This window comes from Phyllobates terribilis, unplaced genomic scaffold (assembly GCF_046119375.1).
Source record: "Phyllobates terribilis strain yellow unplaced genomic scaffold, ASM4611937v1 Scaffold_3__8_contigs__length_932513732, whole genome shotgun sequence".
In the NCBI taxonomy this organism is placed as follows: domain Eukaryota; kingdom Metazoa; phylum Chordata; class Amphibia; order Anura; family Dendrobatidae; genus Phyllobates; species Phyllobates terribilis.
The window spans coordinates 908,945,237-908,961,802 of NW_027362763.1; the positions used below are offsets into that span (position 1 = coordinate 908,945,237).

Below are 16,566 nucleotides of genomic sequence, written 5' to 3' on the forward strand. Positions count from 1 at the left end.
ATTTCCGGTGACTACCTCTTGAAGCTCATCAAGAGAATGCCAAGAGTGTGCAAAGCAGTCATCAAAGCAAAAGGTGGCTACTTTGAAGAACCTAGAATATAAGACATATTTTCAGTTGTTTCACACTTTTTTGTTAAGTATATAATTCCACATGTGTTAATTCATAGTTTTGATGCCTTCAGTGTGAATGTACAATTTTCATAGTCATGAAAATACAGAAATATCTTTAAATGAGGTGTGTCCAAACTTTTGGTCTGTACTGTATGAGTGTGTGAACATACACACGTGTGTATATATGTATGAGTGTGTGAACATACACACGTGTGTATATATGTATGAGTGTGTGAACATACACATGTGTGTATATATGTATGAGTGTGTGAACATACACATGTGTGTGTATATATGTATGAGTGTGTGAACATACACGTGTGTATATATGTATGAGTGTATGAACAAACACGTGTGTATATATGTATGAGTGTGTGAACATACACGTGTGTATATATGTATGAGTGTGTGAACATACACACGTGTGTATATATATGTATGAGTGTGTGAACATAAACACGTGTGTGTGTATATATGTATGAGTGTGTGAACATACACGTGTGTATATATATGTATGAGTGTGTGAATATACACGTGTGTATATATGTATGAGTGTGTGAACATACACGTGTATATATGTATGAGTGTGTGAACATACACGTGTGTATGTATATATGTATGAGTGTGTGAACATACACGTGTGTATATATGTATGAGTGTGTGAATATACACGTGTGTATATATGTATGAGTGTGTGAACATACACGTGTGTATATATGTATGAGTGTGTGAACATACACACGTGTGTATATATATATGTATGAGTGTGTGAACATACACGTGTGTGTGTATATATGTATGAGTGTGTGAACATACACGTGTGTATATATGTATGAGTGTGTGAATATACACGTGTGTATATATGTATGAGTGTGTGAACATACACATGTGTATATATGTATGAGTATGTGAACATACACGTGTATATATATGTGTGAGTATGTGAACATACACGTGTATATATATGTATGAGTATGTGAATATACACGTGTGTATATATGTATGAGCGTGTGAACATACACGTGTATATATATATATATGAGTGTGTGAATATACACATGTGTGTATCACACGTGTGTATATATATATATATGAGTGTGTGAACATACACACGTGTGTATATATATGTATGGGTGTGTGAACATACACATGTGTATATACAGTACAGACCAAAAGTTTGGACACACCTCATTTAAAGATTTTTCTGTACTTTCATGACTTTGAAAATTGTACATTCACACTGAAGGCATCAAAACTATGAATTAACACATGTGGAATTATATACTTAACAAAAAAGTGTGAAACAACTGAAAATATGTCTTATATTCTAGGTTCTTCAAAGTAGCCACCTTTTGCTTTGATGACTGCTTTGCACACTCTTGGCATTCTCTTGATGAGCTTCAAGAGGTAGTCACCGGAAATGGTTTTCACTTCACAGGTGTGCCCTGTCAGGTTTATAAGTGGGATTTCTTGCCTTATAAATGGGGTTGGGACCATCAGTTGTGTTGTGAAGAAGTCTGGTGGATACACAGCTGATAGTCCTACTGAATAGACTGTTAGAATTTGTATTATGGCAAGAAAAAAGCAGGTAATTAAAGAAAAACGAGTGGCCATCATTACTTTAAGAAATGAAGGTCAGTCAGTCCGAAAAATTGGGAAAACTTTGAAAGTGTCCCCAAGTGCAGTTGCAAAAACCATCAAGCGCTACAAAGAAACTGGCTCACATGAGGAACGCCCCAGGAAAGGAAGACCAAGAGTCACCTCTGCTTCTGAGGATAAGTTTATCCGAGTCACCAGCCTCAGAAATCACAGGTTAACAGCAGCTCAGATTAGAGACCAGGTCAATGCCACACAGAGTTCTAGCAGCAGACACATCTCTACAACAACTGTTAAGAGGAGACTTTGTGCAGCAGGCCTTCATGGTAAAATAGCAGCTAGGAAACCACTGCTAAGGACAGGCAACAAGCAGAAGAGACTTGTTTGGGCTAAAGAACACAAGGAGTTGACATTACACCAGTGGAAATCTGTGCTTTGGTCTGATGAGTCCAAATTTGAGATCTTTGGTTTCAACCACCGTGTCTTTGTGCGACGCAGAAAGGGTGAACGGATGGACTCTACATGCCTGGGTCCCACCGTGAAGCATGGAGGAGGAGGTGTGATGGTGTGGGGGTGCTTTGCTGGTGACACTGTTGGGGATTTATTCAAAATTGAAGGCATACTGAACTAGCATGGCTACCACCGCATCTTGCAGCGGCATGCTATTCCATCCGGTTTGCGTTTAGTTGGACCATCATTTATTTTTCAACAGGACAATGACCCCAAACACACCTCCAGGCTGTTTAAGGGCTATTTGACCAAGAAGGAGAGTGATGGGGTGCTACGCCAGATGACCTGGCCTCCACAGTCACCAGACCTGAACCCAATCGAGATGGTTTGGGGTGAGCTGGACCGCAGAGTGAAGGCAAAAGGGCCAACTAGTGCTAAGTATCTGTGGGAACTCCTTCAAGATTGTTGGAAGACCGTGACTACTTCTTGAGGTATTTTCAGTTGTTTCACACTTTTTTGTTAAGTATATAATTCCACATGTGTTAATTCATAGTTTTGATGCCTTCAGTGTGAATGTACAATTTTCATAGCCATGAAAATACAGAAAAATCTTTAAATGAGGTGTGTCCAAACTTTTGGTCTGTACTGTATATATGTAGGAGTATATATGTAGGAGTGTGTGAACATACACTGGTGGTGGTGACCTGACAGCAGCCCTCGCCGTCACTACAATCCTCCGCACAGTAGTGATATGTAGCAGTGAGCTCACAGCCGAGGTCTCCTGTACAGGCTCAATAAATGTGGCAATAACACCGCGCACTGTAAGAAGTATTTGGTCTCCGGAAACATGGCGGTCACCAAGCAGCAATAGGGACATGTTATGTGTAAAAGGACATACATTTCATCCCTGGAAGAGGAACTTGATGCAAATGATCAGTAAATCTCCGTGTACAATGTAGCCATGACAAAGGGGCGTTCAGGAAGTCGTTCTCCTCCACAAGGTACAACCGTGATGTCACAGCCGGCCAGGTGAGCAGGGTCCGGGTTGGCACGGGGAGCAGTCACCGCGCTTCATTCCGGAGGAGGAAGAAGAAGAGGAGTCGCGGTCTGAGGAGTCGCTGGCAACATGGTGGCCGCCCGCTACACTCGCCTTCTTCCCATGATGGTTGTGTGTCTGTGGCCGGGCCTGCGTGAGGTGGAAGCGGTGCCGGAGCAGGGAATCTGGAGTGTCCCGACGTCTAGTGTGAGTGCTGGTCTATTACTATATCCACAGCAGGGAGGGGGGCACTATGGTCACAGGACCGGTCATAGTGGCCACAGGACCAGTCGTAGTGGCTGCTGAGACTTGTAGTGCCTCAACGTAGACAGATAAAGATACAGCTCTTCTTAGTTTTAGTTTTGCAATCTGTGACAGCTAATTTCTGCTGTGTGCTAAAGCCACGCTGCCCCTTCTCACCCTCCATAGCCGGGTGTTCTTATTTCTGTCACTTGTCCCCTTTCAGGCTGGTTGTGGGTATACTGTCTGCAGTGTTTCCGCATCAGAATCCTCACGTCACCTGAGGATATTGTTCAGACTTTTCATTGGAGAGCGCCGCCGGCAGTGATGTCCCCCCCTGCAGTGATCCCGGAAATTTCCAATATTGATATGTTATGGCTGGGGCATTTTCACAATATTGGAGGGTCACCCACAGACGATGGAGGCTGACCGACGGTGGGGAACTGCCTGACAAGCCACAGGGCCAGGGGTCATTGATCTTAGTGTCCCATGTACAGACTGTAGGAACTGATTTCATTATTGATTTCTCTTCACACTGTAGGCATCGCTGTACCATGACACATAAGGGTCAGTTCACATGATGTAACCTGACCTCTATGGCAGAGGGTTTTCCTATTTAGTAATTGGTGTCTCCAGGACTCTAAAGTAGTTGCCGTTGCATCAAACTTTCATACTTTCAAACTTTCCTGTGGTCAGGCCCTCCGAGCTGAGAATTTGGGGTCCGCAGCTGTCCGGACTCAGTTACACAAATGTAGCACATGGAGTACTAGTTTTCTGAAAGGCTGTATAGGCACTGGCATGGGGCTGCCATGGGGCTACATATGTACAGTACAGACCAAAAGTTTGGACACACCTTCTCATTTAATGATTTTTCTGTATTTTCATGACTATGAAAATTGCACATTCACACTGAAGGCATCAAAACTATGAATTAACACATGTAGAATTATATACTTAAAAAAGTGTGAAACAACTGAAAATATGTCTTATATTCTAGGTTCTTCAAAGTAACCACCTTTTGCTTTGATGACTGCTTTGCACACTCTTGGCATTCTCTTGATGAGCTTCAAGAGGTAGTCTCCAGAAATGGTCTTCCAACAATCTTGAAGGAGTTCCCAGAGATGCTTAGCACTTGTTGGCCCTTTTGCCTTCACTCTGCGGTCCAGCTCACCCCAAACCATCTCGATTGGGTTCAGCTCTGGTGACTGTGGAGGCCAGGTCATCTGGCGTAGCACCCCATCACTCTCCTTCTTGGTAAAATAGCCCTTACACAGCCTGGAGGTGTGTTTGGGGTCATTGTCCCGTTGAAAAATAAATGATGGTCCAACTAAACGCAAACCGGATGGAATAGCATGCCGCTGCAAGATGCTGTTGTAGCCATGCTGGTTCAGTATGCCTTCAATTTTGAATAAATCCCCAACAGTGTCACCAGCAAAGCACCCCCACACCATCACACCTCCTCCTCCATGCTTCACGGTGGGAACCCGGCATGTAGAGTCCATCCGTTCACCTTTTCTGCATCGCACAAAGACACTGTGGTTGGAACCAAAGATCTCAAATTTGTACTCATCAGACCAAAGCACAGATTTCCACTGGTCTAATGTCCATTCCTTGTGTTCTTTAGCCCAAACAAGTCTCTTCTGCTTGTGGTTTCCAAGCAGCTATTTTACCATGAAGGCCTGCTGCACAAAGTCTCCTCTTAACAGTTGTTGTAGAGATGTGTCTGCTGCTAGAACTCTGTGTGGCATTGACCTGGTCTCTAATCTGAGCTGCTGTTAACCTGCGATTTCTGAGGCTGGTGGCTCGGATAAACTTATCCTCAGAAGCAGAGGTGACTCTTGGTCTTCCTTTCCTGGGGCGGTCCTCATGTGAGCCAGTTTCTTTGTAACGCTTAATGGTTTTTGCAACTGCACTTGGGGACACTTTCAAAGTTTTCCCAATTTTTCGCACTGACTGACCTTCATTTCTTAAAGTAATGATGGCCACTCATTTTTCTTTACTTAGCTGCTTTTTTCTTGCCATAATACAAATTCTAACAGTCTATTCAGTAGGACTATCAGCTGTGTATCTACCAGACTTCTGCACAACACAACTGATGGTCCCAACCCCATTTATAAGGCAAGAAATCCCACTTATTAAACCTGACAGGGCACACCTGTGAAGTGAAAACCATTTCCGGTGACTACCTCTTGAAGCTCATCAATAGGATGCCAAGAGTGTGCAAAGCAGTCATCAAAGCAAAAGGTGGCTACTTTGAAGAACCTAGAATATAAGACATATTTTCAGTTGTTTCACACTTTTTTAAGTATATAATTCCACATGTGTTAATTCATAGTTATGATGCCTTCAGTGTGAATGTACAATTTTCATAGTCATGAAAATACAGAAAAATCTTTAAATAAGAAGGTGTGTCCAAACTTTTGGTCTGTACTGTATGTGCTATGGATTGTCTATATGGTTGACACCACGGCTTGGTACCTGCTCAGCACTCCTTCAGGACTTCTATCTGAATAACTGAAAAATGGTCTGTAGACTTTCCACTGAGAAGTGATAGACCACAGTGAGGCAAACAAGAAATTGGGGTCTCAATTCCACCATAGCAGACTTCAGTGTGCCATCATAAATATTATGGTAAGACCCTTTAGGCTTCATTTGTAGAATGATTGTGTGATATAGAAAAGGCGAGACATCTCTACAGCTGTCACCTTTGCTCTATTCTGAGTGATATGACATAAACAGAACACTTTTACAATCAATTTATTGCTTTGCAGAGCCACAAGAAAAATATGTATAATGCTCTCTTGTAGTGAAGTTATACATGCAGTGATCATGGTGCACGACATGTGGATGATCTGGAACGTGAAGAAAACAGATTTATCACCCCATTGTTATATATTGTAGTTTATGTGAAGGCAGTGATGTGCAGCAAGGTGGAAGCACTTCAGGCAGTCTTGAATGGAATCTGTCACCAGGTTTTTGCTATGTAATTGGAGAGCACCATAATGTAGGTTCAGAGACCTTGATTCCAGTGTTGTGTCACTTACTAGGCTGTGTTTTGCTTTTTCAACACAATTAGTGTTTTATCAGCAGGAGATTATCACTACAGGACAACTGACCTCCTGGTCTAACCACGTCCCCAGCACTGATTAGCAGCTTTCTGTCACTGAACAACCGGGGTGGGGAACTTTTTTTTTTTCTTCTGCCAAGGGTCATTTGGATATTTATAACATTCGGTGGCCGTACAAAATTATCAATTTGAAATTTACCCTGCTATATTTGGTCAAACAGTTAATTGACTCCCCCCTAATGGGGCGGCTGGAGCTGCTTCTCTTTGGTGCAGCTGATTTTTCAGGCTTGCGTCAGTCTGGAGTGCAGTCAACTCTTTACGAAAAAGTTAAAGGAGTTGTTCACTAGTAGGACAACCCCCTCCTTGAACGAAATGTTTGGCCCCGATAAAATAAAAAAACCTATACTCACCTCCCTTGCTGACGCCGTTCCCGTGGTGTCAGCACTCGCTCTCCCCGGGACCCCCGTGCTGTTGTTGTGACGCTGTCGCCCAATCAGAACAGCTGTTGACAGGTCCTCTTTAAGTTGTAAAATGTGACACTGGTGCAAAAAGCAGGATTGTAAGAGGCATCTGGACTTGGATTAATCAGCTCAATATAAAATATATATTTTATATTTATTTACAGTAAATGGTGGGAGAGGTAGATATGTAATAAGCTTCTTGCCTATTGGACACAATTTTTATTAACGATCAAATCTTTTAATGTACTTTCAGGCTATGAGCAACAATCCTCTTTTATTCCGGAAGATATTGTTCAACCATACGTACATACATCTAAATTGTAAGTATCACAGATCTTATGTCCTGCTTGCTTTTCTGACACTGCTGAGTAACTTCAGTGCTTTTATGTGCTTTTTTTTACAGGGGCATGCGGTATAGATATCTAAGACTAATGATGGCACTCAATATTATATATATATATTTTTTTTATTAACCCAAATAAAAAATACCAGCTTCCCCCTTGGGTCCTCCTGTGGGAGGACTTAAACATTGCACATGGACTGACCCCACCAATGTTGTGGTACAGCTGCTGTGTGTAATATTGTATAAATCTTCAGTTGTAGATCAAACTCACTCTAAAGAGGCTCTGTTCAGATTTGATGGGTGGAATACCATAAAAACAATGGACACTAGAATAATCTCTGACAGACCCCATTATAAGACAGTGGGATCCATCGGGTGGTGGTGGTACGGGGTGTATTATAGATATGGCAGAGCAAAATGTGAACATAAACTTAAAGGGTTTGTGCTTAGTTAAAACTTGTACGGAGTGTAGTTGCCCACACTCCACCTCTGATCCATTCTTGGGATCGGTGAGGAACCACACTGATCTGTTTCCTAGAATAGCTTACTCGGTGCTGGAGGTCAAACTTCTGGGACCGCGACCAAACCTAAGAACAGGGCTTTGCTCAGCCCCCTTTAAATGGAGTGTAGGGGGAGAATGCATACCTTTGTTTCATTTATATGGGAGCCTTGCTGCCAGATGGAAATGAACTTTATTCCTCCCAACAACCTCGGGCTTTCAGTCATAGGGTTGCGGCATGTGCAACTTCAGTCACCGTTCAGTGGCTAGTGAGCAGCGGCTGTAACCGCGTCCCGACACTGACTGACTGCCAGCTCAAGGCTGCCAGGAGAAATAAAATTTGTTTCCTCCCTGCAGTGGGGCTCTTAGTACAGGCGCTGGGCATCTTCAGAATTCTATTAACCTGCAGATTAACCCCATGCCTGCAGAATAAAGAAATGTTAATTAATATACTCGCCTACGGCTGCTCTCTCCAGTGTCTAGCGCCCTTCTCAGTGATGTCACCACAATTTTGACTAGCCGGCTTACTCTGTGTGAGCCTGAAGTCTCTTTCACAATGAAAGGAGCCTCCTTCAGAAGAGGAGAATAACGGCGCTTTACCCCGGAGAGAGCAGCTTTAGGTGAGTATATTAATGCACTCACACTACCTTACATGCACATACAGTGAGTGAAATAAGTATTGAACATGTCTCCAATTTTCTAAGTAAATATATTTCTAAAGGTGCTATTGACATGAAATTTTCACCAGATGTCGGTAACAACCCATCCAATCCACACAGGGAAAGAAATTCAGTCATTTATGTCAATAAATTAAGTTGCGTGTAATAGTGAGGTCTAAGGGATAACGTTTTTCCTTGTGGAGAGTAACAAGCCTAGCCTGGCATGTCAGAGTGAGGAGATTTATAAGCCATGCATGCTCGTCTGGGAAATTAAAAATGCAAATTGTCTCTTCAGAGAGGAAGAGGACTTGAACTCTAGCGCCACCTATTGGAAGCCTCTCTGAAGAGCCAATTTGCATATTACATTTCACAGAGGAGCATGGATATTTTATAAGTCTCCTCAATCTGATTTGCCAGGCTTGGCTTGTCACTCTCCACAAAGAGAAACGTTACCTCTTAGACCACAGTCCAGAGCCTCTCTCCTAACCAAATCAGATCTCCTACTTTGCACTGATGAGGAGCAACACCCAGAAATACTTTGTCTGCAAACTGAGATTCTGGTTTTGCTTTTAATCCTAAGTCATGTAGCAAGGAAGTTAGAGTTGATATTTACTTTCAGGATCGCTCCTTCTAATAGGTGGCAGTAGAGTTCTAGTCCTCTTCCTCTCTGAAGAGACAATTTGCTTGTGTAAAAATGAGAAATTACACAGGGAAAAAGTATTGAACATGTGACTAAAATTTATTTAATACTTCACACAAAAGTCTTTGTTGGTGTTGGCCGCTTCAAGACGCCTCATGTATGGAGAAACTAGTTACATGCATTGCTCAGATGTGATTTTGGCCCATTCTTCCACACAAACGCTCTTCAAATCCTGAAGGTTCAGTGGGCTCCTTCTATGAACTCTGAGCCTTAGTTTCTTTCATAAATTTTCTATTGGATTCTGGTCAGGTTGATTGGCTGGGCCATTCTAGCAGCTTTTATTTTCTTTCTGTGAAACCAGTTGAGAGTTTCCTTGGTTGTGTGTTTGGGTTCATAGTCCACCCTCGATTCATCTTCATCATCCTGGTAAATGGCAGCAGATTTTTATCAAGAATGTCTCTACAATTTTCCATTCATTCTTCCTTCAATAATATGAAGTTTGCTAGTGCCGTATGCTGGAAAACAGCCCCACACCATGATGTTCCCACCTCCAAACTTCACTGTTGGTATGGTGTTTTTGTGGTGATATGCAGTGCCTTTTGCCTCTAAACATGGTGTGTATTATGGCATCCAAAGAGTTCAATTTTGGTCTCCTCTGACCAGACTATATTCTCCCAGTATTTCACAGGCTTGTCTAAATGTTGTTGAGCAAACTATAAATGCGCTTAAACATACTTTCCAGTCTATCCCTCCGTTCAGCACCACTGGAGGAGTCATTCCTTGACCTATGACGGGACAGGATCACAGAGAGGTTAAGAGACCACTCCCACCTCTACCCTCCAGTGTTTTTCCTGTCCCCATTAGGGACCGACGCATGAGAGGAGCGTGGGAGGAGCGGAGAAAATTTTCCTGATCAACCGGACCTTCCCTGATTGCCAGACGCAGGAGGATCGGGTGGGGTCTTCGCATCTCTCCCCTTCCTCCTGCAACAGTGTCTGGAGGCTGACACGTCGCTAAACAAGAGGTCCCTCAGCCTGCCAGTAGAGCTGGAGCTCCTGGTACAAGCCCCTTCCCCCTCAGGGGGGCTCTCGGCTCTTTTTCGTCCATCCCCTGATCGCGCGGTAGGGAGGTTCACCGCTGAGACGCCGGCATACAAAGACACTTTTCTGGTTTACAGGTGAGCGACATGTAAGTCTCCATCGCCCAGCCTGCGGTCCAGCATGGACCACACTTCTTGGATTTGGAAAAGGAGTGCCAAGAATCACCTACTTAAAGGGGAAGGCCGCTCCTAACGGAGCAAATGGAAACAGGTGAGAGTTACCAGTGCAGCGAAATAGCCAGCATTTGAGAAACAAAACATTAGCTGTTCTGACATCCCTATTAAATCACTGGGACAAGTGAGTAGTGTCTCCCCCTTTCAAGCGGTCTGGGGCCGACACCTCTCGGGATAGAGGTCCCTCAGCTAACAGCCAGCCAGTGCACTTTCTACAACAATGCAATGTTCCTGGTTATGTCGCCACTTCCCTTCATGTGGGCTTGTGGCATTTCCAGCTTACCCGGTTCTTCTAATGATTGAGAGGTGAGGGGAGGCAGCACAGATAAGTGCACAGTGTAAGTATTGTCTTGAACGACAAGGCTTCTGGGCAAATACTAGCCTCATGTCTTAATGCCGAAGCTGGCCTGAGGGCCTTGTGCTGATGTTTTGGCTTCAAAGTTAACTTTTGCGAAGCATGTTATCCTTAGTTCTGGTTGAATGACACTCAGATGGTTTTCACTGTTGTCCACCAGACCAATACCAGTCTAACTACTCCAGATCTGTGGGAGGACATATGGTGTTAATACAGCACATTATCTCTGTGAAGGCTGCCCTCTAGCTGCGGTGCATTAATTGGCTCCTTCGGGTGAGGCTAGTCTGACAATTGTGGTTGGTAGGTTTATCCTGAATTCCAATGGATTACCCTCTTAAATGTAAGTCTGAGTCTGGTCTTGTGTGTCGCACCTTCAAGCGCTGCCTAGCCAAGTGCCTCGGGGCGCCTCGGTAGTGCCTCCTTTAGGGCCTTGGGGCGCCTCGGTAGTGCCTCCTTTAGGGCCTCGAGGCGCCTCGGTAGTGCCTCCTCTAGGGCCTCGGGGCGCCTCGGTAGTGCCTCCTCGGGGCGCCTCGGTAGTGCCTCCTCTAGGGCCTCGGGGCGCCTCGGTAGTGCCTCCTCTAGGGCCTCGGGGGGCCTCGGTAGTGCCTCCTCTAGGGCCTCGGTAGTGCCTCCTCTAGGGCCTCGGGGCGCCTCGGTAGTGCCTCCTCTAGGGCCTCGGTAGTGCCTCCTCTAGGGCCTCGGTAGTGCCTCCTCTAGGGCCTCGGGGCGCCTCGGTAGTGCCTCCTCTAGGGCCTCGGTAGTGCCTCCTCTAGGGCCTCGGGGCGCCTCAGGGCTCTTTTATAGCTCTTCTGTGCTTTATAGGGCTTCATAGTGCCTCTAGTTTGAGCCTTGTGTGTTTAGCTTGGTGCCTTGTATGTCCTAGCTTTGCGATTCTTGCTTGGGGCCTTGTGCCTGTGGGCGGGAGCCTCTTTCTTCATGCTTTGTGCTTTTAATCGGTCTGGCACTTCGCACTTTGTCTCTAGCCTCAACTCCGGTTAGAGAGTCTGGACCCAGATCCAGCTGCAACTTCTTAGCCACAGGAGCAACTATGTTTGGATTGGCCTAGTATTTCTTTTGTTTCAGAACAGGTGTCTTAATTCAGTATACTGTTTAGTCAGGAGTTTAAGACTTGGTCCTTAATGGCTAAAGTCGGGACGCTCTTTCATAGTTACGGTGGAAGGGAGACGTAGGTCTATTGAATTCATCCTACAACACGACACACTACTGCCGGAAAAATTCCCACGAGGTAGAAGATAATTTCCTCATTGAGGGAAAGATAGTTCCCGCCTCCACATATGGCAATCGGATTCGTTACCTCGATCAACAGATTCTAATGCTATAATTTGTAGTATTATTCATCAAAGAAGGCATCTAGGCCCTCTTTGTACTTTTGGCAGGAATCAACAGTACAGCTTCACAGGGTAGAAGGTCGCATACTCTCACTACTATTTTCAGTAAAGAACCCATAGTTAGGGCTCGTACAATTAAGAACCCAAGGTTCCACTGCCCTCACAGTAGAGTATCTCCCTCTGTTTGGAAGAAAACTTTCTTTCACTGGAACCTTCAGTAGTTTAGAAATTCTTCTCTAACCAATGCCATCAGTATGTTTTCAACAATAAATTTATGAAGGCACATGAGACGGCTCTCTAGTTTTACCCATCATGAGATGTTTCTTGTGTAGCACCTTGGTAATGAGACACCTTTTTATAGACCTTCATTTGAACCAGCTGATATTATTTTTCACTAAGTGGCAGGATTGCTTTCTAATTACTGATGGATTTCAGCTGGTGTCATGACTTTCCATGTCTTTTTGCACCTTTTTTCAGGTATTCAATACTTTTTCCCTGTGTCATTTCTCATTATTACACATAAGTTAATTTATGAGCATCTATGGTTTGATTTATTTTCGCTTGTGGATTGGACGGGTTGTTACTGACATCTGGTGAGAATTTCATGGCAATAGCACCTTTTAGAAATATATATTTACTTAGAAAATTGGAGACGTGTTCAATACTTATTTCACCTACTGTATACGCACATTTAATGAATAACAACTGTGATGGGAGTGCTTTGTTAACCTGCAGATATGGGTTTATTCTGTAGGTTAATAGCGTTTGGAAGCTGTCCGGCGCCCGCACTGAAAGCCCCGCTGGCAGGAGGAAATAAGCTTTTTTTTCCTGGCAGCTGCCGGGAGGAATAAAGTTAATCTCCTCCCGGCAGCGGGGCTCTCAGTGCGGCGGCGGGCATCTTCAGAATTCTATTAACCTGCAGATTAACCCCATAACTGCAAGTTAATAGTTTTTTTTTTACATGACAGGTTCCCTTTTAATTAGTTGCAAGATTAGTTCATTTTTATTTTATTATTTAGAATGTGTTTTTTTTTTTTTTAACGCTTCTTCAGTTTTCTTTTAACAGTTGTTAAAATAAATTGTACTAGTTCTATGAAGATTACCGTGGAATGGTACCTGAAACATCACAAGTGTTACAATGAATTCACAACCATTGAGGTAAGTGTTATGACAAGAAGTGCATGGTCTTCAATGGACGAAAGCTCATATAGTTATTGTCTCAAGAGATGCTTTGGCGGACTCTAGTTGATTGTTTTTGTTGAATGGTCAGCATGTAATATAGCAACAGACATCTCTTCTCCTAGTGATATCAGTGCTTTTAAGAAGTCCTATTCTAATGCTAATATCAGGGACCAGAAAAGAACTGGAAACAAGTATTTTCTCTATTCTTCCTTACTTCTAATCCTATATTTTGCCTGTAAAAAGTACAGTAATATTATCTCCTTTTAGCACATGCTGTTTCTTTAAGGGGTTGACTAATTTACGTGGATACTCATCTTATGTATAGGGGCAGTGCACTTATGGCAGGCCATCTTCTCATAAACTAGTTTCACTGTTTTCTCTAAGTCACTACAGTTGTGGAATCTGTCTATTTTTGCTCAGCAATTAGGGACAGCTGCTCAATTACCAATCCCCAAATATTTATTTTGCTCTCTTATATAGCGTCATTAACTCCACAGAGCTTTACGGACATCATCATCACTGTCCCCATTGGTAGTCAATCTAAGTTCCATATCATTATGTCTTTGGCGTGAGGGATGAAACCCACACACAGACTGGGAAAACATACATACTCCTTACAGATGTTGTCTTTGGTGGGTTTTGAACCCAGGACCCCAGCGCTGCAAAGCAACAGTGCTAAGCACTGAGCCACTTTGCTGCCAACATGAAAGTATTGTAAAACCTTGCCCATCAACTACAGAGTCCTTCCATTATTTATAACCACCTATCCTTAGGGGAGTTAAACTTTAACTCCTCATTTAGGAAGCCGGCATTGGATCCCTATCCAGTGCCCAGAGCTAATTTTCTCATTATATAGCCTGAGGTCAGACATGAGTAAGTACTGTCATGCTCATCGTTATTTTCACCCATTCATTTATTTCATAGACTGTACAATATCTTCAGAAATAAATGGAAATGTACCAAAGTTATAGCCTCAGGATTTTTTAATTAGTGGTCCAAAGTAATACAACAATAAAACATTGTTTTTCAACTTCCATGTTGCAATTTCAAAGAAGAAACAGAATGAACAGCATGTGCAGCAATAAAAGCACCCCTATTTAATACTTGGTTGCATACCCTTTGGCATTGATGACAGCTTCTACATTTCTGGTAGCCATCTATAAGCTTCTTGCACTTCTCAGCTGGAATTTTCTCCCACTCTTCCTTTGCAGTTTGTTCAAGCTCTTGAATGTTTGCAGGGTTCTTTTTCCCAATGGCAGATTTCAGCTCACCCCAAAGATTTTCAATGAGATTGAGGTCAGGACGCATTGCTGGCCATTTTAACACAGTCCATTTTTTTCTTTTTCAACCAATCCTGTGCACTTTTGGATGTGTTCTTTGGGTCATTGTCTTGCTGGAGGACCCATGATCTTTGACTCAAACTAAGTTTTCTTACACCGGGTAGGACATTTCGCTCTAAAACCTCTTGATAATTCTCAGATTTCATGATTCCTGTGATACAGTCAAAGCATCCAGTACCAGAAGCAGCAAAGCAACCCCACAGCATTATGGATCCTCCACCATGCTTAACTGTTGGTAAGGTGTTCTTTTTGTTTCATCTGTCCACAGAACATTTTCCCAGAAGGATTATGGTTTGTCAAGGTACTCTTTGGCAAAGATCAGTCATTCCTTTTTATGTCTTTTCTTCAACATTGGTTTCTTCCTTGGCCTTCCCTCTTAAAGCTCTGCTTGGTTTAGTGTGCAGCAAATGGTACTTGTTGAAGCCATGACCCCAGACTGTTCCAGGTTGGCCTTTCGGCCTTTGGATGTTTGACGTGGTGTTTTTTCCACCATTTACACCAACCTTCGAAGACATTTCTTGTCAATTTTCCGCTTTCCCCTTGTCCAGGGAGGTTCTTTACTGTTCCATGCTTGGCAAACTTCTTAATAACATTTTGCACTGTTGAAACTGGGATACCAAGGTCTTTGGAGATGGCCTTATACCCTTTGGAAGTCTTATTTGCTAATAATAGTAGTTCTGGTGTCCTCAGACAGCTCCTTTGTCTTCACCATTGTGACAAAGGAACAGGGCCTACTATGTGGCTTTTTAAAATGGTGGAGTCATTATTCATTGGCAAATTCATGTCACATGGGCACCGACAATTAATCACAGGTGGATCTCTTTTGTGGTTTACCACAGGCGAGTCAAAATGTGTTTCCATACTAAATTAATGTAAAGGGTGCCAATACCAGTGTCAGAGCAAGCTTTAGGTTTTTATATTTTTCCCTCCCATTGTTTTTTTGTTTTAAATTATTTATCATTTGCTCTTTTGTATTTAACACGAGTGCACTATACAAAAAAACTGCTTCACTTGACTCATTTTTTTCAGGAGATATTCCACATTATGTACTTAAACTTCATGGGTGCCAATAACTATAAGCAGGACTGTGTAAGCAGAGCGATCTTTACCTTGGCTTCTGTAGAGGTTAATGGCTAACTTTCAGTCCTTCCGTGTATTTATTAAATGCAACAAGAAGCATTTACAATATTTATGGTCACTTAAAGGAATCAAGAAACACTCTGGCAGACTCGGGTTGACCATTTTTGTTGATTGGCCGGCAAGTAATGTAGCTACAGACTTATAGTAACAGTAGTTGATCTCTGTGAGACAATCCTTTAAGATAGCCTAAGGGAGCTACTACCATATAGAATAGGATAATATCTGTGACCACATGAAGTGAGCAGAGAATTGGGAAAAAGTATTTATTTTTTTTCTTTGCTTCCTTTCTTCTCATCCTATAAGCAATCTTGAAAGAATATATGATCTAATTTCTTTTTGATTTATTGTTTAATAGCAGTAAATAGAAATGTTCAAGGGGTTTTCCATTACGCAACCAACCCCTTTTCAATTACTATATTCTCCCATATAAAATAATGTCAGCCTGTACTGGTGTGCTCCAGCGGTGACAGCACTGGCTCCTGGGGCTTGCGTGAGATTGGCCGCAGGGATCAAGTGACAATCCTCTTTTACTTCCTTTGGACGAAATTGACACCTGGAAGAAGTGAGAGCTGCTTCTGCTCTCGGATTTCCTCTGATTGTCAGTTATGTCCAAAGGAAGTGAGTGAAGAGGCCACTGATTATGTCACTTGAGCCCTGCAACCAATCTCACGCGAGCCCCAGGAATACAGTGCCGATACTGCAGGAACGGCACGGAGGCGAGCATAGGCTGTTGTTATTTTATATTGGGGAATGTAGCAATTGTAAAGTGGGTGTCTGAGTTCTGGATAACCCTTTTTTAAGCGGATCGAACAACTGGTTATATAT

The 16,566-nt window shown here is 43.0% G+C and overlaps 1 protein-coding gene across 2 annotated transcripts in view; it reads left to right on the top strand.

The window, feature by feature from the left end:
* Positions 1-3,039: 3,039 nt before the first annotated feature.
* Positions 3,040-16,566, top strand: part of TMEM87B (transmembrane protein 87B) — a 48,273-nt gene continuing 34,746 nt past the window's right edge. Inside the window, exons 1-3 of one of the 2 annotated variants that reach the window (XM_073672783.1) lie at positions 3,040-3,400; positions 7,215-7,281; positions 13,146-13,237. In XM_073672783.1, coding sequence (XP_073528884.1) covers positions 3,284-3,400; positions 7,215-7,281; positions 13,146-13,237 — 276 coding nt within the window. In that variant the 5' untranslated portion in view covers positions 3,040-3,283. Of the gene's footprint in view, positions 3,401-7,214; positions 7,282-13,131; positions 13,238-16,566 lie in introns of both variants that reach the window. The other variant, XM_073672784.1, reaches the window with a different exon arrangement.